The 19,948-nt window shown below is 40.5% G+C and overlaps 2 protein-coding genes and 1 long non-coding RNA gene across 5 annotated transcripts; 2 read left to right on the forward strand and 1 right to left on the reverse strand.

Moving 5' to 3' along the window:
* The first annotated feature begins 1,939 nt into the window (after positions 1-1,939).
* On the forward strand, positions 1,940-6,941 carry LOC136476039 (folate transporter 1, chloroplastic-like). Of its 3 annotated transcripts, XM_066473711.1 has the most exons (11): positions 1,940-2,162; positions 2,262-2,341; positions 2,928-3,004; positions 3,238-3,331; positions 3,603-3,696; positions 4,349-4,422; positions 5,257-5,367; positions 5,738-5,812; positions 5,912-5,932; positions 6,023-6,090; positions 6,598-6,941. In XM_066473711.1, exons 1-11 carry the CDS (start codon positions 2,027-2,029, stop codon positions 6,728-6,730), a joined length of 963 nt encoding a protein of 320 aa, XP_066329808.1. In that variant the 5' UTR covers positions 1,940-2,026; the 3' UTR covers positions 6,731-6,941. The 3 variants fall into 3 exon arrangements, with proteins under 3 accessions (XP_066329808.1, XP_066329813.1, XP_066329817.1); XM_066473716.1 differs by lacking the exon at positions 5,738-5,812 and having other exon boundaries at positions 5,856-5,932; positions 6,598-6,736; XM_066473720.1 differs by lacking the exon at positions 6,598-6,941 and having other exon boundaries at positions 5,912-5,954; positions 6,023-6,096.
* Positions 6,942-8,813: 1,872 nt separating this feature from the next.
* On the forward strand, positions 8,814-9,607 carry LOC136476050 (uncharacterized). The gene is made up of 3 exons (XR_010763396.1): positions 8,814-9,002; positions 9,090-9,441; positions 9,535-9,607. It is a non-coding gene; the product is annotated as an uncharacterized lncRNA (long non-coding RNA).
* A 4,045-nt stretch (positions 9,608-13,652) lies between these two features.
* LOC136455605 (uncharacterized) lies at positions 13,653-19,597 on the reverse strand. The gene is made up of 6 exons (XM_066455567.1): positions 19,471-19,597; positions 17,952-17,990; positions 15,344-15,537; positions 14,746-14,890; positions 14,258-14,379; positions 13,653-13,968 (listed from the first exon to the last, which is right to left on the reverse strand). Exons 2-6 carry the CDS (start codon positions 17,962-17,964, stop codon positions 13,963-13,965), a joined length of 480 nt encoding a protein of 159 aa, XP_066311664.1. The 5' UTR covers positions 17,965-17,990; positions 19,471-19,597; the 3' UTR covers positions 13,653-13,962.
* Between the last annotated feature and the right edge of the window lie 351 nt (positions 19,598-19,948).

Below are 19,948 nucleotides of genomic sequence, written 5' to 3' on the forward strand. Positions count from 1 at the left end.
TTATCTAGTTCTCCTATCTAGTTCTCCCATAGGTGTTTATAAGGTAAAGGGTCTTATGATGAATTTGTCAGTCTTAAGTCCATTCATTTAGTCATAGTTTCCTAGAGGTAGAGCCATGTTGTCCAGATACGGATATGTGTATCGGATATGACCTGTATCAGATACACGGATACACAATTCTCAAAAAACGAGTGACAGGGGGATATGTCTAGGAAATTTTTTAATAACAAAATTACATGATTTAATATGAAAAACACATAGTGCTAGTAAATAAGTGATTCAACAACTCAATAAAACCACAACTACAGTATAGGACATCGAATACGGGATATCGGACCCCATGGAGTATCTGCGCGTCATAGGGTAGAGGTATTTATATTTATGGTTGACTTTGTTAATATGAGGATTTGCTGGTCTAGTCAACCATAGCGGTATACATGCATTCATAATTAAGAATCTTACATACCTTGTCTGCGAAAAAATCCCTTTAAATGGTTGTTTCTTTTCTTCTTTTGATGACGTGAAAATGGTCAAAGTTAAGGAACACTCCATGTTTTAAACGGTCAAAGTTAAGTCCAGCCAGGATTGTCAAACTAACTGAAAACGATAATGATATATCACGGTCGTCCGGACGGGAACGGACGCACCCAAAGCCGCGCCACGCCGAACCGACCCGACCCGCCCCTGCCGCACGCCGTCTCCTGCACTCATCCTCACCCTTATCCTCTCCTCACTTACTCCCGCAGCCGTTCCTCTCCATTCTACTGTCGCCCCACCCGCCGGGACGGACGCCGTGCCCAGTTCTTTGCCCCCCCCCCCCCCCGCCCGCCTTTCGGCGCTCCCTCCCCCCTCCCGCGACTCCACTGGTACCCCGCACCCCCAGTGACACAGTTCCCGCTCCTCCCACCGAAGACGAGGACAACGGCGGCGGCTCCAATGAGGTAGGTCAGTTCTTCTCTGGATCTGAGCCCTCCTCCTCCTCCTCCTCCTCCTCCTTTGAATCTGAGCGCTCCTCCTCCTCTGGATCTGACCCCTCCTGCTCCTCCTCCTCCTCTAGATCTGAGGGACGCGGCGATGGCTAGGGTTCCGGCGAGCTCTGTTGCAGTAGCTTTTGTTTTGCTGTTGCAACAAGTAATATTTCTTTGTTGCGTTAGTCTCTTTTTTTTTGTTTTTGATGTTGCATCTCGCATTGCAGTAGCCTTGTTCTGATGTTACAACAAGTAATATTTCTTTATTGCATTAGTCTTTTTTCCTGATGTTGCTTTCTCGCATTGCGCTTTGTTCTGTTGTTGCAGTAGCTTTGTTCTGATGTTGCAACAAGTAATATTTCTTTGTTGCATTAGTCTTTTTTTCTTGATCTTGCATCTCGCATTGCAGTAGCTTTGTTCTGTTGTTGCAGTTGCCTTGTTCTGATGTTGTAAAACAAGTAATACTTATGATGTTTGCATCTTGCATTGCTCCGTGTTGTAGCAGATCTTCTGATGGAAAAAATTCTCATTGGACATTCGGGGTGATGGAGCACGGTGAGGATGGGGCGTGGAGGGCAACGGGCGTGCATGGGATGGCGACGCAATTAGGCACGGCGGCGTAGCGGAGGACGGGCTGCACGCGGGGGTGCGCTCGTTCTATTCGCATCGGATAGGTGGTCCCATGGGATGCGGCGGGGGATGGGTGGCGTGGCGGGAGGACGGGCCACGCTCTATTCGCATTGTATCTGAATCGAACGAGATTGGTCGGGATCGAAACGATACGTGGACTAGGTGACTCCAACGTGCCCGTGAAGGTGGGCGTCCGGTGCTAGGTGCGTCGGACTGAGAAACATCTCTTCAGCCCAGAAACAGGCCCAGTATATGCCAGTCCAGCACACTGCACATCCAAACAGCCCAAAGGTCCGGGAAGGAAAACGAGAGCCTGATTACCTGGAGAGGCCGCGGCAGCATCGACTTCCTGAACAATCTGGCGGCGGCCTCGGCTCCCAAGTTCACGAAGCGAGAGGCGCGAGCGAAGCGGCTACCTCTCGCCGGAGATGCCGCCGGGGACCTCTCCAGCGGCGGCGGAGGCCGAGGCATGGACGTGGGAGAACGCAGCGGCTGGAGCTGCCGCCGGGTTCACCACGGTCGCGGCCCTCCATCCGCTCGACGTCGTCCGCACCCGCTTCCAAGGTAACCCTCCCCTCAGCCCATATACTCTCGGACTTCAGAGAGACTGAGACGAAGAGCGACGAACGGTAACCGTGCTCTCTCTCTCGTGTTGGCGTGCAGTGAGCGGCGGGAGGGGGTGGTCTGAGGTGCCTCCGTACAGGAACACCGCGCACGCTGTGTACACCATCACACGATCTGAGGTATCATCAGCTCCTACCACATTTCCTTGGAATGATTAATGGACGCGTGAATGTCTCCAGAAAATCATCCTTAGCCTTGCGAAAAAGTTTGGGTTATTTGTGTATGTGATGCTTCCCAAAAAGTTGGAATAGAACTTGCCTTCTATGTACGGGTGAAATTGCTTAATAGTTGATCCTTAGTCGACAAATTTACTCAAATTTGATTCAGAATGGGTTCAAACTAGTCAAACGTGTGCTTATTTGTGCTTGCCCAAAGCTGATGTAACATGTGAACACAAATGCAATAACGCAAATCATTACATTTTAGATGTGTAGAAAGGGTTAAGCATGGTTTACCGAGAAGTGTGTGCATTACATATAAACTGCAAGTCACTGCATGTAATTAGCTTGTGTACAGTACATATGAGAAATCACCTGCTTTAAGAAGTTTGGTTCTTAGAAACTCAATGTTCCAGATGTTCATTGGTTGCATCTCTTGATGTTGTTGAAGTGTTCGTTGTAAGATAGGATCTCCTAACGATTAGATTGTTGAGAGATTCTGATATATTCACTATAAGCTATTTCTGAATTATTCAAGTTCTTGTAGGGCCTGAGAGGACTTTATGCAGGGTTTTATCCTGCAGTTCTTGGATCAACTGTTTCCTGGGGCTTATATTTCTTTTTGTAAGTTACTATATTATTTCCTCTTCTTTGAATAATGGCGGTGTGTTCTTTTTCTGTGGATCTACTAAAGTAGACTCAGGTAAAATAGCTACTTTCAGGATTTCACTTCCTATCTGAGAATTCAAGTGTCTCAGTTACCAATTTGGGCTGCTTTAATTTTTAGCAATCTGAATGCTACCTATAATATATGTTTATTAGCATTTCAATTGACATGAGATGCATTTTTTTAAAAGTTATAACAGGGCTAAACAAAGGTACTTACAGAGGAAGGATGACCAGCTTCATCCAGTTCATCATCTCATCTCAGCTGCAGAAGCAGGTGCTTTGGTTCGTACAATGACTTTTATCTTTTCTAAAATGATCAATGTTATGGATTGCCTTTTGTTTCCAGTTTGTTCAACCTTAAGATTTAGGCGTGACTGTTAACCGTCAATGTGTATCTAGGCCTTTTATGTTATGCATTACCTTTATGATTGTTTTGACTACTAACATATGTACTTTCGTAGCATTGTTTATTCATCTATCTTGCTTTTCATCATTTAAACATGTCAATTTATTTTTCATGAAACTGGTTTTATTGTTATTATACACTATACAGGTTTCCATGTTTACAAATCCCATATGGCTGGTGAAAACAAGATTGCAACTGCAAACACCTAAACACCATACTTCTCAGTATTCTGGGTTTTCTGGTAATATTTGCCTCCTTTAAATGTTGTATAATAAGAACTCATATTGTTCTGTACATATTTTTAAGTCTAGTATAGCAATTAGCAAAACACATCATACAGTGTAACTTTGTACTCTGTTTAGCATGACCTGTGCTATTCTCAGTTCTGTAGAAGTTCTAGAAGCTATGCCTATTCACATGGGTTTAGAAAAGAAAGGGCTGCTTCTAATTCTATGAAATATCTCTCTGAAGTTTAATTGATGAGATGTGGGGTTGAATGGAACTGTAGTGTAGGATGTAGCAATGGGAGTCTGCTTGACAATGGTGATTTGAGTAGGGCCCCCTTATACAGAAGATTCACCTAACAATTGTGGATGTAATAAATCCAAATAGTAACCTAGCTATTCCATAGATAAGTACAGATAATTAATTCATATCCTAGAAAACTAACTACTTATTTAGGTAAATGGGTATTCTTATTGGGGAAGGTTCTTTCGTCCTAATTATCTCTAGGACTATTAATGCAAGTTAACTGCCATTGCAGAACCTGCAGACACAACATTATTGATATATCTTTCAGTGAATTATTTCTGCTCTTCCTTGTTCACATATTCTTTTGTGTATATTTGATTTTATACATCGGTAACTTTGCTTACTTGTTTGTGTAAAGCCAGATGCTTTGAGAACTATTCTAAGAGAGGAGGGATTTCTTGCACTTTATAGAGGAATTGGACCTGGGCTTTTGCTGGTATGTATATCTATTTACTGCTGCTATCTTAGTTTATTCTGCATTTCTTCGTAAAACTACAACTATACTCATATAACTGCTAGTTACAGTAGTGGAGTACTATAATTCATTCTTGAGGTTTCTATTCTCTAGCATTTCTTAGCTGTATGCCCCGATGGTATGAAATTATGTTTCCAATACATAGCACTTAATTCACAATCAACACTTGAAGTTTGAGTTTTAGCCTCTTTAAGATTTGCTAAGCGACCTATCAAATTTATGGTTGTGAGATAAGATCCTCCAGTAACTCAACTTGGCGATCATTGTTTGTAATTCCACATTATAGTATCAATGGATAGTTGTGTGTTTTCTATATAACTATCCTGTTTGAACCTGACCTTTTTATGGAGATCATGTTTAGTTCTGGGTATGGAAAGATTGTACTCCATCCGTTCCAAATTATAAGTCACTTTGACTTTTTTGGTTCATCTATTTTGATATGTATCTAGACATATTATTATATCTAGATGCATAGCAAAATGGATGTACCAAAAAAGTTGAAGCGACTTATAATTTGGAACGGAGGGAGTATAAGTTAAGGTAAATATTATGCCTGGGTGTCGCAAGATTTCCACGATGCAAGCTTCTTTTCCCTCTATTGCGAGTGCTGTAGTAGTTGGGTCTGGAAAGTTTAATTTTGATGTACTAGACATGTTTTAGAGTAGCTCAGTTAGTGAAGGTATGCATGTCAAAGAATGTTCGCTTTTAGAGTGCTTAGTTATTCTTCTTTTGTTTTATGTATATATATGGATGGTTGATAAATCTAGTTCATGCCTCCATGTTTCTTCATGAAAGGTCACCCATGGTGCAATACAGTTCACAGCCTATGAGGAACTTCGCAAAGCTATGATATTCTTCAAAAGTACACAATCAAGGACAGACAACAGAGGAGGCGAGGAGTCATTGGTATTAACTGATCAAATGTGTGTTTGGGTGTTAAATATCCAGTTTAACTTGATTCAATAAAGACGTATTTCAGTGCCCCTAAATTATTAATTATGTTGTTTTTATATTCTTTCTTTAAACTGTTGTTGATGGTACTTATATCTAGAATTTTCATGCCATTCCACACATTTAGACACTGTTTCTCTATATTATGCAGTTTGTGAAATTGTCAAACTTGAGAATTGAACATTTAGTTATGACTTGTGAAAATAGTTTATGCAGTATCATATTGTTTGACTCCACCCAATAACATATGTAGATATACATCTACTATCCTGTGGGCCTTTACTACTTTGTCTGATATTCCATTCTCTTCACTCTTAATGCTTAGCTGAATTCCATCGATTTTGCGGTACTTGGGGCTGGTTCAAAAGTAGCTGCTATTCTACTTACTTATCCTTACCAGGCAACTTCTTTTGCTCCTACTTATATTCTCATAAACTCCATAGGTATATTCTACCTTCCCATTGAACATATATCAATTGAAGGTTTTTGTAATCTGCAGGTCATCCGAGCCCGCTTGCAGGTTTCAGTTTGAAAATTTTCATGTCCATACTATTTTTTATTTTAATCTCTTCCGAGTTTTGATCACTTATAATTCTTATGTGTTTTCCAGCAACGGCCTGGCACTGATGGTACTCCAAAGTACTCAAATAGCTGGCATGTAGTGAAGGAAACTGCAAGGTAAGACTTTAGTGGTGCTGTTGAAATCTTCAATTATGTAATGTTCAGAATAGCACTACTATATCAGACCTTTTCTTAGTCATATGTAGGGACTTGGTGCTTCTAGTATGAAGTAGATGTGCTTGCTGGATTTTCCCAAGTTCGCACCTACATTTGCGCTTACTAATTGTCTACAGTCTTCCCTTCAGTAATTAGCATACTGAGAACCATGAAATATATTTATAGAAGAGTAGTTTAAGTCTAAAGTGGCCTTAAAACACAACGACGAGTTTTATTGCAAATTATTTGCCCACCACATCTGCACATAATATTAGAAATTTGAAAAATTGAATGTCCTTGTCTACTCAGTGCAAGTGTATCATGGCATCACAGGGGAATTAATTATGCTTAGTGTGACATTCTGAACTGGGGAGAGGGATGGTTCTTTAATTCTTCTGAATATAACCTTTGTTCTAAATTAAGGGATTGATGTTCTGATGTGCTTTTGGGTGTATATCTCTACTGCAGGTATGAAGGCGTCCATGGATTTTATAGGGGCATCACGTCCAATCTACTGAAAAACCTTCCAGCTGCTTCCCTCACGTTTGTGGTGTATGAAAATGTTATCAAACTATTCAAAGCAACCAAGGAGAAGACATAGTTACTCACTAAATCCAGGAGTATTGTGCCTGTTCTGACATTTCCGAGTTCCAAGCGATGTCCATAATTTGATAACATCTTATATGACACTTCCGAGTTCCAAGTCATTCCAGGCGAATCCCATATTTCATTAATTTAGCATCGTATATGACAAATTTGTAACAGCAGGGGTTGTGACCAACCTGGTCGTGGAAATTTTTGTTTTGAGAACTTGCATTTTGTAGAGAGAAAATCCACTTTTTGTTTCTTCCCAAAGAAATATTTCTTTGTTATATAATCCAGCCTGGACTTTGGCGTTGTAGATCTCCGTCCTGATGTTTGGAATGGGCTGTGGCTGAGTTATGCCATTTATAACGTCTCAATAGAGTTACATTACAGTACTCTGCCTTTCATCTCCACTATAATTGAAAATCTCCACTATAATTGAAAACTTGTCTCTATTAAAATCAAAGGGTTCATAATAGATCTACGTCAAATCCAAAGGCCCAGAAACGATGTTTGATGGAGGCTTCTCACACCCCCTCACCTCCATGTTTCAGAAAAAAAAACAGGCCCATGTTCGAACGCATGCATTGAAATGCAAATCAGTCATCTTGACGTGATGCTTGATTTGCGCCAAAAACTGCATGCAAGATATATCTATCAATTCCTTTTCTTATTCTTTCTTTCTATAAATATCTATTTCTTGCCATTTCTTTTTTGCTTTCTTGTTTTGAACATCGTTAGCGCGCCCAAATCACGTCCTCGCCCGCCTGTGATAAAAGGAGTTCGTCGAAGACGGCCACCGGGAAGAGACACATCGACGCCTACGGAGGTCATCTGCATCAACGTGACGAACACGCGCCGCAGCAGCCCTACTCCAAGCGGACGAGGTCTTCGTCGCACACTACGACGAGCATCCGCCACGCCTGGTATGCTCGCTCTTGCCTTGCCTCCATGCTCTGCAAAACGGAGATCCGGAACCCTGATTTAAGCTATTTTGGCATTATAGAAAAGGGTACCTTACACCAATGGCGAGTGGCGACCAGCCGCCAACAACGTCAATGGAGCCGGAGCAATGTGAACTGGATCCCAATGACGGTCCGTACTTGTACTCTGGTTGCTCCCTATCAATCTTTAGTTGAATGAAGTGTCAACAACGTGCAACTCGCCACAATTGGGCAGTGGGAATAGAGACCTCGACATCTCTCATGTGAACGCAGAAGAAATGAAAAAGGATGTAGAGAGTGAGGTATCAATGGAACCTATTGGGAATTCTCAGATAGATGCCGAGGACGGAGACAAAGAAAACGTCAGTGTATGTATATATCTATATGGGTCAGTACATACGTAGGTACTAATATTAAAAACAACATTTAGCATTTATTATAATATCCCATAGCAGATTAATACAGATATAGAAAAATTGCCGATCAAAGACGATGGCAAAATAATACTAAATCTAGAGCCACACGATGACAGGAAGCGGAAGCGTGCTGACAAGGATGAGGTACGCAAGGAACTCTCAAGCTACTCACATATCCTCACTCATGTTTATCTATATGGGTTGCATCACCCACTAATAATATAATATTGCATATGCAGATAAGTAATAGAGATGTAGAAGAAGTGCGGATCAAAGAAGAAGAGCAAATCAAAGACGATGTCCTAGAAATAGTTAATATAAAAAAAGACGAAGCCAGAAAGCATGCTGACGAGGATGTGATTGCGATTCCTCAATATAATAAACCTAAGAAGGCGAATAATGCAAAGGTCCTGCCTCAGGTGAGTCATTTTCTTCAATAGTATCTTATTTTTTTATTTTTTTGAAATTAATTAATTAATAAAATTATTTTCAACGCAGACTATGAGTGTACAGAAGAAGATGTCAAGGTAATTCACTACATGAAAGGAAAAAAGGAAAAAAGTTTACTTGTCCGAATTGACGATGCTTGGGTAATTAGAGATGACATGGATTGCCTATTAAATGGTGATGTGCAAGTGAATGACGCTGTAAGCATTTTAACACTGCTTTTGCATTAGCTGATGTCCATGCAAAATATATGCCAATTTTTAATTGACAAATTACAAACCAGCAGGTCATAAGTGCGTACATCCAATTGATGCGGCATGAAGAACACCTGCTCCATAGAGAAGGTGGAGATGTTTACTTAGAAAACACCTTTATTACTCAATTGCTACATCGTGATGGAGAGCCCCCTGCAACGACATGGAACTATAGCAGAAATGACGTGGTTGAAACATGGGTCCAAAATTATTTGAAGGCTGATATGGTACGCTTGACCACAAACTCTAATAGATGCTACTTTTTGTTGATTAAAAGAAATATAAATAAATTGGATAAAACTCCATTATTGCAGGTGTTCCTTCCTATAAACATTGTGAAGTTTCACTGGTACGTAGCGATTGTTAATGCTTCAATAGGCGAGATACATGTTTTGGACTCTTTCGGAGACCAAATGTCAAACTTTCAAGATCTCGAATATACGGTGTGGCTTATGATTGATATACATACATACATATTGTTTTTAAATTTTTTAATATTCCCTTTCTAAAACTTGGTGTTTCGGTCATAAAGTTAATAGGAATGGAAAGAATGATAAAGCATGTAGCAGAGCATATCCAACTGGACCGACAAAAATGGAAACACGGTATCGAAGTGTCATCTTGGCCAACTAAACATATGATCACTAAAAGAACGCAAACAGATGGGTAAAAGATCAACTATACCTTTTGTGTACATGGCATTGTCACACCAGCAACAATACCTGTATCACTCATATTTTACTTGTAATATTTGCACAGTGTAAGTTGCGGTTTATGGATGCTTAATTATATGGAGTACTGGACTGGAACAACTTTATCTGACGCTGTGACCCAGGTAATTTCATAAGAATATTTCTAAATATTTTTTATTTTGGTTTGGTTAATAATCACGACTTGCTCATATTTTTAGGACGATATAAGTAACTTTAGGAAGCTACCTGCGAACTTGTATAACTCCACGCTAAACACAGCGAGAGGGTTACAGGATGATGAGCAAGATATGGAAGACAACAATAATCTTGATGATGATGTTGTAATGCTCGATAATCCAGATGAAATAGATATGATACTGTCGGGTACAACAACATGGACAAACAAACAAGACCTATTGTCTGCATTTCGTGCATGCATCCTGTTGAATAATGACCCTGAATCTTTAGAGTAAGTCATTCTAAAGTAAATTATTTTGTTCTAATTTAAAGATTTTTCATCACCCCTGCTACAACTGCTACGATAATTCATTTGTTTGCTGTCCTGGTTTTTTAGCAAAGAATGGGTCCAAAGCACACGACCGTATCCGATTTCTTTAACTCGTAGAAAAATTGGCGATATTTTAAACGAGAATATGGAGATGGATCATAATTGCTTGAACCTTGCTGTTTGGATGGCTGCATCCAATAACGCCTCTACGTTGGAGAAAGACAAATACCACTATATGGACCTCCAGTTTGCTGTAAGTTGATATAATTTTTCACTAATGTATATAAATCATTTGTTAGTTGTATCATTAATTAAATAGTGATAATTGTTGCAAAAAAAACAACAGTCGAGAACTCAGTTTGGACGAGATCCAAGGTGTTGCGACTGGATAGACTATGAAGAACTAGCAAAATTGCTTCAATGCAGGCTTGATAGGGACTACAAAATACAAAATTACAGCACTTTAAGATATATGTTCATTAAACTCCTTTGAAAACTTATATTTTGTATTGCACTTATGGTTTTTTTGTTTGTTTACAAATTCTATTGCCATATTTTCGAGATAGGAACTATATTTTATTCATATTTGACATGGGTAACAAAATTGTGCACATTCTAGATCCGCATTCTCCAAAACTATGGTACTCGGGTCTAGATCCAATCATGCCATATAATGGTATATTAGAGATAGTTTTAAATTATTTCAGTTTCTCCATGACATTGGTCAATCCTGCATGGAAAGATAATGTTTACCTCTGGCGTCGTCAATTAAAACTATATCTTCCAAAAGCTATGGACTGGTAACAACTTATATTGTGTTTATCTTATCTTACCATCAAATAAATAGTGATTTGATTTAACTACAACAAATAAACACTTGGGCTCTTTTTCTCCAGGAAATTGGCAGGCTTCCTTATCTACAACTACCTAAAGTTGTGGAATGGTGAAAGATTATCGTCGTTTGTCAACATAGTAAGCGTAAAATATTTCTATGTATATTTTATATGTTATCTACCAAATCAGTAAGTTAACTTATTATATATTATCTATATCATTCGCAGAGGTCAGATTCACTGAGGACGGAATTTTTAGTTGACATTTTGAAGAGCAGCGCAAATGAATGTACATATGATCCCTGGGGAACTGTAAGATCTATTTAAACTCATAAATTAGTAGGATAGATATGTCAGACATGAATTTATTATGCCTTGTTATGCATGCGTGTTTTCCAGATAAATACATCGTTATGTACCATTGCGTGTGACTTAAACTATCAAAAAATTTCGTTGTTTGGTTATTTTCATGTGATTCCCAGAATAAAGCCGTAGCGTTAGCACGGGCACTATACTAGTTATTTGTAATTGATATTTGCGCAGTTCTGTAACTTCCCCTTTCACTATATGTTTCCTAAAGTTTTTCAGTGATACTTTTATTTTCGCAAGTGTCACCTGTACAACTGAAATGTTCTTCTTTCAGTAACACACTATGGATGCCATTTATTAAACTGCAAGGTCTTACTACTTTGAGCCATACAATATAGAGCGTACGAGATTCTTCAATTCAAGGGCATTTCTGCACTCCCCCGTGGCCCCGTTCCTGAGGTGGATGGTGGAGCCTTTCTGGGCAGCGAAGCAGCAGTTGCACACGCCCGGCAGCTGCTTGGTGCCCGTTGAGTTGCAGGTCATGTACTCAAAATCCAGGCAGTACAGGGAGCAAAACCTCGCCCTCGCCCGCCATGCCCATCCGTGGTTTGGATGGAGCAGCCGATGACCATGAGCCCTGCAATATTCAGAAAAAAAACGTCGATGAGGCCATTCATGAAGGAGACCGAGAAAGTGTTGGAGGAAGAGGAGAGGACTAGGGACAGCTACGTACCACACAGCAGGAGAGCCAGAGCAGGTTTGAGGTAAGCCATGTCGTGTACCTTCTGTGCGTGTAGTCTCTCCGCAAGAGTGAAGTTTATATAGGAAGCTTGGTCATCATGTGAAGTTGTTTGGGACTAGTAGAAGGCGCGCGCCATCGCGCGCGTAGGAGGACACCAGGAAACATTTCGAAGACGGAGGAAATATGCTGGATGTATGAAAAAGACACAAGAATACCAGTTTGAGCATGGTACTTGGTAGTTCACATCCGAACATATGTATGTAGTTCTTTGAAGAATGGACGGAGAGTGGTTAAGTAAACAGCTGGTACATAGTCGGTGCCATTACACAGCCATAGTAGGCTACTTACACCTGAAGCTGCGATATGATATACAAAGATCAGTTCGAGCGTCATTTTTTTAAGTAGCCTGGGTTCTTTTTAGCCTGGGACTGTTCCTATATACATAGGGTGGATATGGTAAGGGAACGACGGGTGCCTTTGCCGTTGGAAATATAACCATTCGCATGTCTTGAAAACGCTGGAGCAGGCATCTTGCTGGTTGCCGTCAGTGCACCTGCTATAGGAAGGAACATAACGAATTAGTAAACGTTAGGGAAGAAATAGGTTAATTATATCTTCTCCCTTTTTTTGGAGGGGGGTGGGGGGGGCAAAGTACAGTAGCAGGCTGGGTAGGAAGAGAGCAGCATTTTGTCATTAAGGTGTCATGATGGGTCTTTTTTTTGTTTTTACACATGATAGTTTTTAACACTTAGGCTGACATAATTTTTTGTAGGGATGTATGCTTTCTATTATAAATGTAGAAGTGTGAATTTTTAAAAGTCTAAGAAGTACTAATATATGCTAGAAGAAAAGGGAACCTAAACCAAAAACTGCAAGTAACGAATGACAAAAATATTTAGCCAAAAGACGAACTGGCACATATGATGAATGGCACTAACTCAGACATCGAAAACCGACAAAGAGGAAGGCGTCCTAAAAAACAGGATTAGTTAATTTTTACCTGGAATGGGAATAGCTCCACAAACACATAGAATTCATAAGCATGTTAGCTGGTGACAGGCCGCGGCCTCAAGGATAAAGCACGGGGGTCAAAAAGCAAGGCACATAAAATACAGAAGAAGAACACTATGATTCGGAAAGGAAGCAACACAAATGATGTCACTTTCCTTTCCCCAATATATGCAAACAACTGGCACATGGTAGCAACCTGGAGAGTAATTACCTTGCAATATTAAAAGCTAACTGTAGATGATTAACTTTGGAAAACTGAAGAGACATGCTGCAAGAGAGATTTTTTCATGCTTTCAATTTACACTATCTAAAGCACCAACGAACATAAGTATCGTAACCTAGCCTGCATATGTTGGCTAAATATAAAATATCGTATGATTAAATGGCCTGTATATGTGGCGTCAGTAATTACCATAAGCATGGAGAAATAGATGAATAGCATAATGCCAGAAAAAATAGTAGGTATATTATACAATTGAAATGACACTGCACCTCTGATCTTAATGAATCAATGTTCATAAGAAATTGTAACTAACAAAATACTTCTACTTGATAAATCTGTGGAATGAGACATTTACCAGCTAGCCAGTACCAACTTCTCTGCCAAGAAGGGAACCAACAGGACGAAAACATTGCACTAGTTTGAAAATTTATCCTTTCAAAATCACAGCAGGCATGTGTGCTGTATAGATTAAAAAAAATCATTTAGCGTAAATAGTTTTGTCACAGCAGTAAAGCACGTAGATTTTTTCATTAGAAGTGTAGGACAAGGGAGCAGATCATTAATTCCAAAACATTAGATCATTCAGTTACCTGAGCATGAGTATAGGAATCTCGAACGAGAGTTTTGAAATTCACTACTACTCTGCATTTTACATGCTGTTGTTGGTACCCACAGTAGAGGAAGAACTATTGAAAGAAAGAATAAACAGCCTGGTCCTGAAGAACTATTGAAAGAAAGAATAAACATCTAAGCTGACAATAGCACACACAAGAGTAAAAAATAAAGGATGAGAGAAAGCTTGAAGGCACTAACCAAATCTTAGAGAATTTAGGTGCAGAGAACCCACCCAAACCTCAACTCCAGATGATTCAGACCTACATGGAGCATAGGAAAAAAATATTGAAATCATATATAAATATCTTCGAAAAGAGATAAAAGAAACCCCACATACTACTAAAATAGAGAATTGCACTGACAAATAGAACTACGTACACAACAGACCTAGTTATTAGGTAGAAAGAGCATCTAAAAAATAGCAAATCATAGTGTATAGGTATATAGCTTAATCGAAATGAACGATGCCAACCACACAATTTGTTATCCAGTATGATAATGAGTAAATGTATAAGAAATCTGTAGCAAGATGGTGTTATAGTTAAATACCATGACTGTTGTCTTATTAGAATACATAGCTGTTGGATTAGAAGCCACCCTTGTTGTTTCACCGGATGTGTTGAGCTCAAGCAGTAAGCATATATTTGCAGTAAACGGCCCAAACAACTTTACTGAACCAATCAAATTGTTATAAGATCTCAAATAACAGGCATCCCACAGACACAATCATAGGAGAAGCACAGCAATCAAGCGGCAATGAACAGAAACAATTGTTGGAAGCATTTACCATACTATTTGTGTCATCTCACAGGAAAATAACAATTACTTTGGCAAAAGAATGGAACAATGGTTTTCAGATAAGTCAATAAGCTACGATAACTTTCTCACTATTTTAAACTATCAGTATATATTTGAAAAGGACAAATGGATTTTGTAAACCCATGTTATTGAATAACAGAAGAAATAGAATCTATGAAGCAGAGTGCACAGTAGGACTTAGAGGTATTAAGAAAAAACATTGGACGAGTTTTTCTTACCAAGAGTGGCCATTCTGCCCCCTTTTTTCATGATAGAAGTAGATTTGCATGGCTTCAGATAATTTACTTTGATCACTGAAAGAAAATATGCCACCCTCTCAATTGAAAATAGGAGAGTTGACATCATCGCTGATCCAATGCAGCACTGGGAAAAAAATGGTGTGCATTAGCTCCATACCTCAACGTGCTCGTAAATTCAAATCGATGTGACTAATAAACTAAGAATGCAATATCCTTGGCAGGAAAATATCACTGTAATAAATACAATGGTATGATTACGTAGTAGGAAACACGGTAATTAGAGGCATTCAATTGATGTAATCCTTCAGTATAATATAAGGCATATTACCACATCACGGCAAGCATATAGTCCACATGTGGTAATTTAATCTTAGGATGTACAAATCAGTATAAAACACATTAGTAAATCGAAGCAAAGAACACAGCGTATCCATGGTTTCTTTTTCACACTTCACACCTAGTTATGTCGAAGCCAAAAGCATGTAAAGGACCTGGCTTTGGTACAAATGGAATGAACCTGTGAACCTGTAGCAATCAAGAGAGGGAAATAAAGAGAGAAACATGTGTCTTGTCTCACCTGAGAGACGGCAAGAAGCGAATGGAGCAGAGGGCGGGCTGCGCCGCAGCCCAGGGGTGCCGTCGCGCCCCACCAAGGCGCGGGCCTAGCTGGCACGCCGGGATGCGGGGGGTGACGATGACGCACCGCGCGCTGCCGGCGCGTGGGAAGCGGGGAGGTGTGCCGATGCAGGAGCATCCCGTCGCGCACACCTTCTGCGGCCATTGCGCGCGTTCGTAGGGATAGGTAAGTTCACACTATGCTTAAGCTCAGTGCAAATTTGGTTTATACTTGTTGGGCTATGGCATGAAGGCATTTGTATTGGCTGAAGAACTGTCTTTTTCTTTTCTCTTAATTAGTACGAACCACAAGATGAACTGGAACTGAATGCAAAGAATAAATATCACAGTCAGTTTGTCAGATCTTTTTGTGAAGTCATATGTTTGTTCTTCCAATTGGAAGCTGGACAGTAGCAATCTAAAACTGCAGCAGAAATGGCATTGTCCTATCTGACAAACGCAGCACCTTGCCGTATGTGCTGACCCTTGGTGTCTACCTCTGAACCTACAATATCACCCGAAATGGCCTACTCCTATATACGTATATAAGAAGAATACATTGACAGTCAGTCTACACATATCGACAAAGGGAAACTACACAAGAAAATCAATGTTGACTATGAAAAGGCATAACAACTGTTATAAGTACCTGAATCTGAATCATGCTGGAAGCCAAAAAAAAAGAGTCACTATAGAAAAAATGGAGCAACATTTTTGTAACCATGAAGTGGCATACCTTTCGGATCGTAAGGTACATAAAAAAACACAAACAATTAGAGTACATAAAGCTGGTGTCAATGAAATGAGCGACGTGTCAAATTTTTAAAAAAATGGGAGGTTCTGCACAGAAGCATATATGGGTGAATTCCGTTTATACGTCACAAGAAGGAAAAAAGAAAAGTAGTATGACTATGATTATAGAGTGCACAGATAAGAGAGAAGTCAACATTGGATGAGAAATCAAATAGATAGATTGATGGGAAAATATTGTAGTGCTATAATAAATTTGTAAGAAGAGCATGTATATTAGCTATAAAAAACACAACAGGAAGTAAATACTTAAGTTGCGGGCTAAACCTCACATCAGCTATACAAACTACAGAGAAACTGAAACGGCAAGTGTAGACCATGGAACATATATATGTTGCATTGGAAATTTCAAAGACGAACTAAATAAATTTACCATCAATTTCGTAGAGTAGACTATGTAAATATAACATTTGCTTTGCGTGATCCTAGCAAGTTCATCATTCATAATACCAGAAAAAGTTTTAGAGGCAACCATGCATATTCAGTCTCCAGACATACTGGGTGTTTTTTTTCGTACCACAATTAAATAGGAAAGCACATCTACACTGAGAACAACAACCATAGAAATCAAAATCCCCAAATCTTAGTGAATCCCTAACCGTAAAGCAAAGAAATAAGACCATTTACTTACACTTGTGGACCACAAACGGACCGGCGGCAGGGTGCAGCACCATGGCCACAGCCACGCCGATGCGCCGTCGTCGCAGGGGGCGGCCACCGCCCGTGCCGCTGGCCTGCCGGTGCGTGCCGCCTCGCGCTACCGTCGCGCTGCAGGGCCCGCGTCCGTACGGCAACCGCGCCACCGCCATCGTCGCACCGCGCGCGTGAGGAGGGAGAGAGGGAGAAAAGGAGAGGGGAAGTGGAGAGGCGGAGGCGCCAGCGCGGCCGGTGTCCTCCGGCGTTGCTGTGGCATCGAGAGAGACGGAGAGAGCGAGAGAAGGTTCTTTTTTTTGCCGATGCGAGGGGGAGACGGGAGATATTTCGTAGGAGATGTGGCTAGGGTTTTTCTAGCGACGTGGTCGGCTGATGGCCAAGTGAAGGAAGCAGCGGAGGTGGACCAATAGAAGAGGCTGGAGCTGACGGCTGGACCAATCAGGGATTTGGGGGCGACGTGTCCGGGCTGGCTGCCCAGGAGGCCCCAGCCGAATAGAGGGTTAGATGAGGCACTCAAAAAATTGTGACATGGTATGTTTATGGAAGAACCATTGAAAAACTGAAATTGGCAGAGCACTTGTCCATGAAACGGATCATGGCACTATATGTAAGATTAATAAAAAGAAATGAGCATGTACTATGAGAACCTAACATCAAAGAAACAGGATACCTTAGAATGAGCTACAAATATCATCAACCCGAGATCCTGATAAGGGAAAAAAACCTGCATATCAGCAGCCATGAATAGGATCAGGCCACTATATCTAGTCCAGGGAACACAGGTTGTTAATGCACCATTTAATGGTACAAAATTGATGGAAATGCATACCACTTTTTATCTGTACAGGTACCTTTAGTTACCTAATAGAAAGCAGAGGTAGAACCATAATGCAATTATTCCATAGAAGCACACACACGTTTCATTTCAGGATTTTTCAATTTGATACCGACAAAACCTCCAGCACCACTTTGCTCTAAAAAAGCTACACCCTGAATTCTCTTTAGCCCCAACGTATTAAAGGCATATAATAATTAATGGAGGATATGACAGCTGTAGCATTAGGAGGGAAGACATTCAGAGATCTAGAAAAAAGATTCATAGATACCTGAGGTCTCCATCAGCTTCCTCACTGGCTCTTGTTTCTCTGAAAAAATAGAGTGTATCACCATGTTAACAAATTACTGGAAGCAAGATACAAGGCTAGCTTATGTAAACTTAAAATGTAATCTTCTCAGAAGAGGCATTATAAAAAAAATAGCAGATCAACCAGATGAAGCAATACTCTGTACAATAAATCGACATTAGCAGTTAAGCAGTGTCATGAAGAGGGAGCTTCAAATTTAAGTGTGAGTAAGCACAAGAAACACAATATTTTAGTGAATGTACAAAGCATCATTGATTTTGTTCTTTTGATCCCAAGTTTGCAATGGATAAATTGCTTGTTAATGTGGTAAGCAAATCTAGAACTACCAATGGAAATTCAAGACTTGTACTATCATACTATGAACCTCTAATATGTGTGTAGCAGAACTTTGAAACAAGCAGGAGATAGAAGACAATACATTTATTTTTATGTATGAAAATAGAGAACAGTGGATTCTAAATGGATGCAAAGAAGTACCTGATCAGCACTCAGCTTTCAGTTTTAAACAGGAAAAAGTAGATAAGCATTTTACAATGGATGCAACGATTCAAGGTAAAACGGATAGGATCAACCATGACTGATAACTTCCTTTGTGTAGAGTCATGGGAATTAGGAACTGAAAAAGCAAATGCAAATAAGATACCTGTATTCGGAATTCCAGAATAGTACAAATTTGTTACACAAGCTACGGAGTGCATAGATAATATTGGCCTAGCTACAACTGATGTTTTCCTGGTAGATTGCAGGCACCGAAATCCTACTACTTCCCGATGACTAAAACACTGAAAGGAGATGCAGCTACCAGGTTCAGCGGATTGAACTGTTGTCCAAACTCAGTCAGCAGCTATCTGGCGGTCGGAGGAATAGCACACGCTGCATTGCAGCTAGACTGAGAAACCAAAGCAGCCTGCCAACTATTGCTTCTCAATAAGTTTCGGAACAGTACATAAGCCTGCTGACTAAACAACTCTCAAATCCACCAAAAAAAACAAACCAATAAAAGGTGGGAAAATTAGATAAGGACAATGAGTAGGTAACTGTTGCTGGGAAGGAGTCACGGTTCTGAAAATTAGAAGAGTGCTGCTTTTGCTATTGCTGTGTATGTGAAAACCATTGTTTCAAAAGCACAATAGTATGCAGTGTACAAACGGAGGCTGTCAAAAATTCACCAGGAATGGGTTCAAACCCAATTTGATTCTAATAAAACTCGAACACACCAAATCAGTCAAACATTAAGAACGGAACTCACCGAAAATACGGTGAATTCTAGAAAAAGAAAAACACAAGAAGGAAAGATCTCCCGTGATCATTGCTGTAAAAGTTAGACATAATTTATGATGTAATCATCAGATATTATAGATCATCACCTGATCATGTTGTAGGAGTATCTGGCCATATACATAGAAAATTACAGATTGGACAAAAGCACAAGAAAGTCATCAGCTTATATGTTTCCTCAAAAGAACTGATTGGTCAGTACCTCGTTTCTCTATCAGCGTGTTCCTCCTGTAATCCGCAAAAATCGGAGAAGATTCAGTTCGAATCACCAAGAATCGAAGAGGATTCGAATGGAATCCTCGAGACCAAAGAGGAAAGGGACAAAGGTGAAAAATACCCCTCAAATAATTTCATCTGTGGTGTGCAGCAGGAAGAGCACGAGGGGAGGCAGAAAAATGGAGCCTCACCAATAAGTATCTGGAATGGAGGAAGGGGAAGATGGGCGAGAGAGGAATAGCCGGGAAAGCCACGAGGTGGTCCTTGTTGGTCTGCTCGTGTTGGAGCCGTGGCGCGCTCCGCCCAGTTGCCCCAAAGCCGCGCTCACCGACGTGGCCCGCCAGAGGGCGCACCGGCCCTGCGCCGCCCCATGGCCACGCATGGAGGGCGCACGCTTGCCCACGCCACCGCACGTGCGCGTCGCTACGCTACGGTGCGCGCTCGCACCGGGTAGGGTGCTCGCC

This window comes from Miscanthus floridulus, chromosome 1 (genome assembly GCF_019320115.1).
Source record: "Miscanthus floridulus cultivar M001 chromosome 1, ASM1932011v1, whole genome shotgun sequence".
Classification (NCBI taxonomy): Eukaryota; Viridiplantae; Streptophyta; class Magnoliopsida; order Poales; family Poaceae; genus Miscanthus; species Miscanthus floridulus.

Excerpts from the sequence above, each read along its gene's own strand:
- LOC136476039 (XM_066473711.1), top strand. The coding sequence starts at position 2,027 with ATGCCGCCGGGGACCTCTCCAGCGGCGGCGGAGGCCGAGGCATGGACG. Across the intron at positions 2,342-2,927 it reads ACACCATCACACGATCTGAG|GGCCTGAGAGGACTTTATGC; the intron begins GTATCATCAGCT and ends AAGTTCTTGTAG. Across the intron at positions 3,697-4,348 it reads TCAGTATTCTGGGTTTTCTG|ATGCTTTGAGAACTATTCTA; the intron begins GTAATATTTGCC and ends GTGTAAAGCCAG.
- LOC136455605 (XM_066455567.1), bottom strand. Across the intron at positions 14,891-15,343 it reads CGCTTCTTGCCGTCTCTCAG|TGCTGCATTGGATCAGCGAT; the intron begins GTGAGACAAGAC and ends TTTTTTTCCCAG. Across the intron at positions 14,380-14,745 it reads GGGCAGAATGGCCACTCTTG|TAAAGTTGTTTGGGCCGTTT; the intron begins GTAAGAAAAACT and ends TGATTGGTTCAG.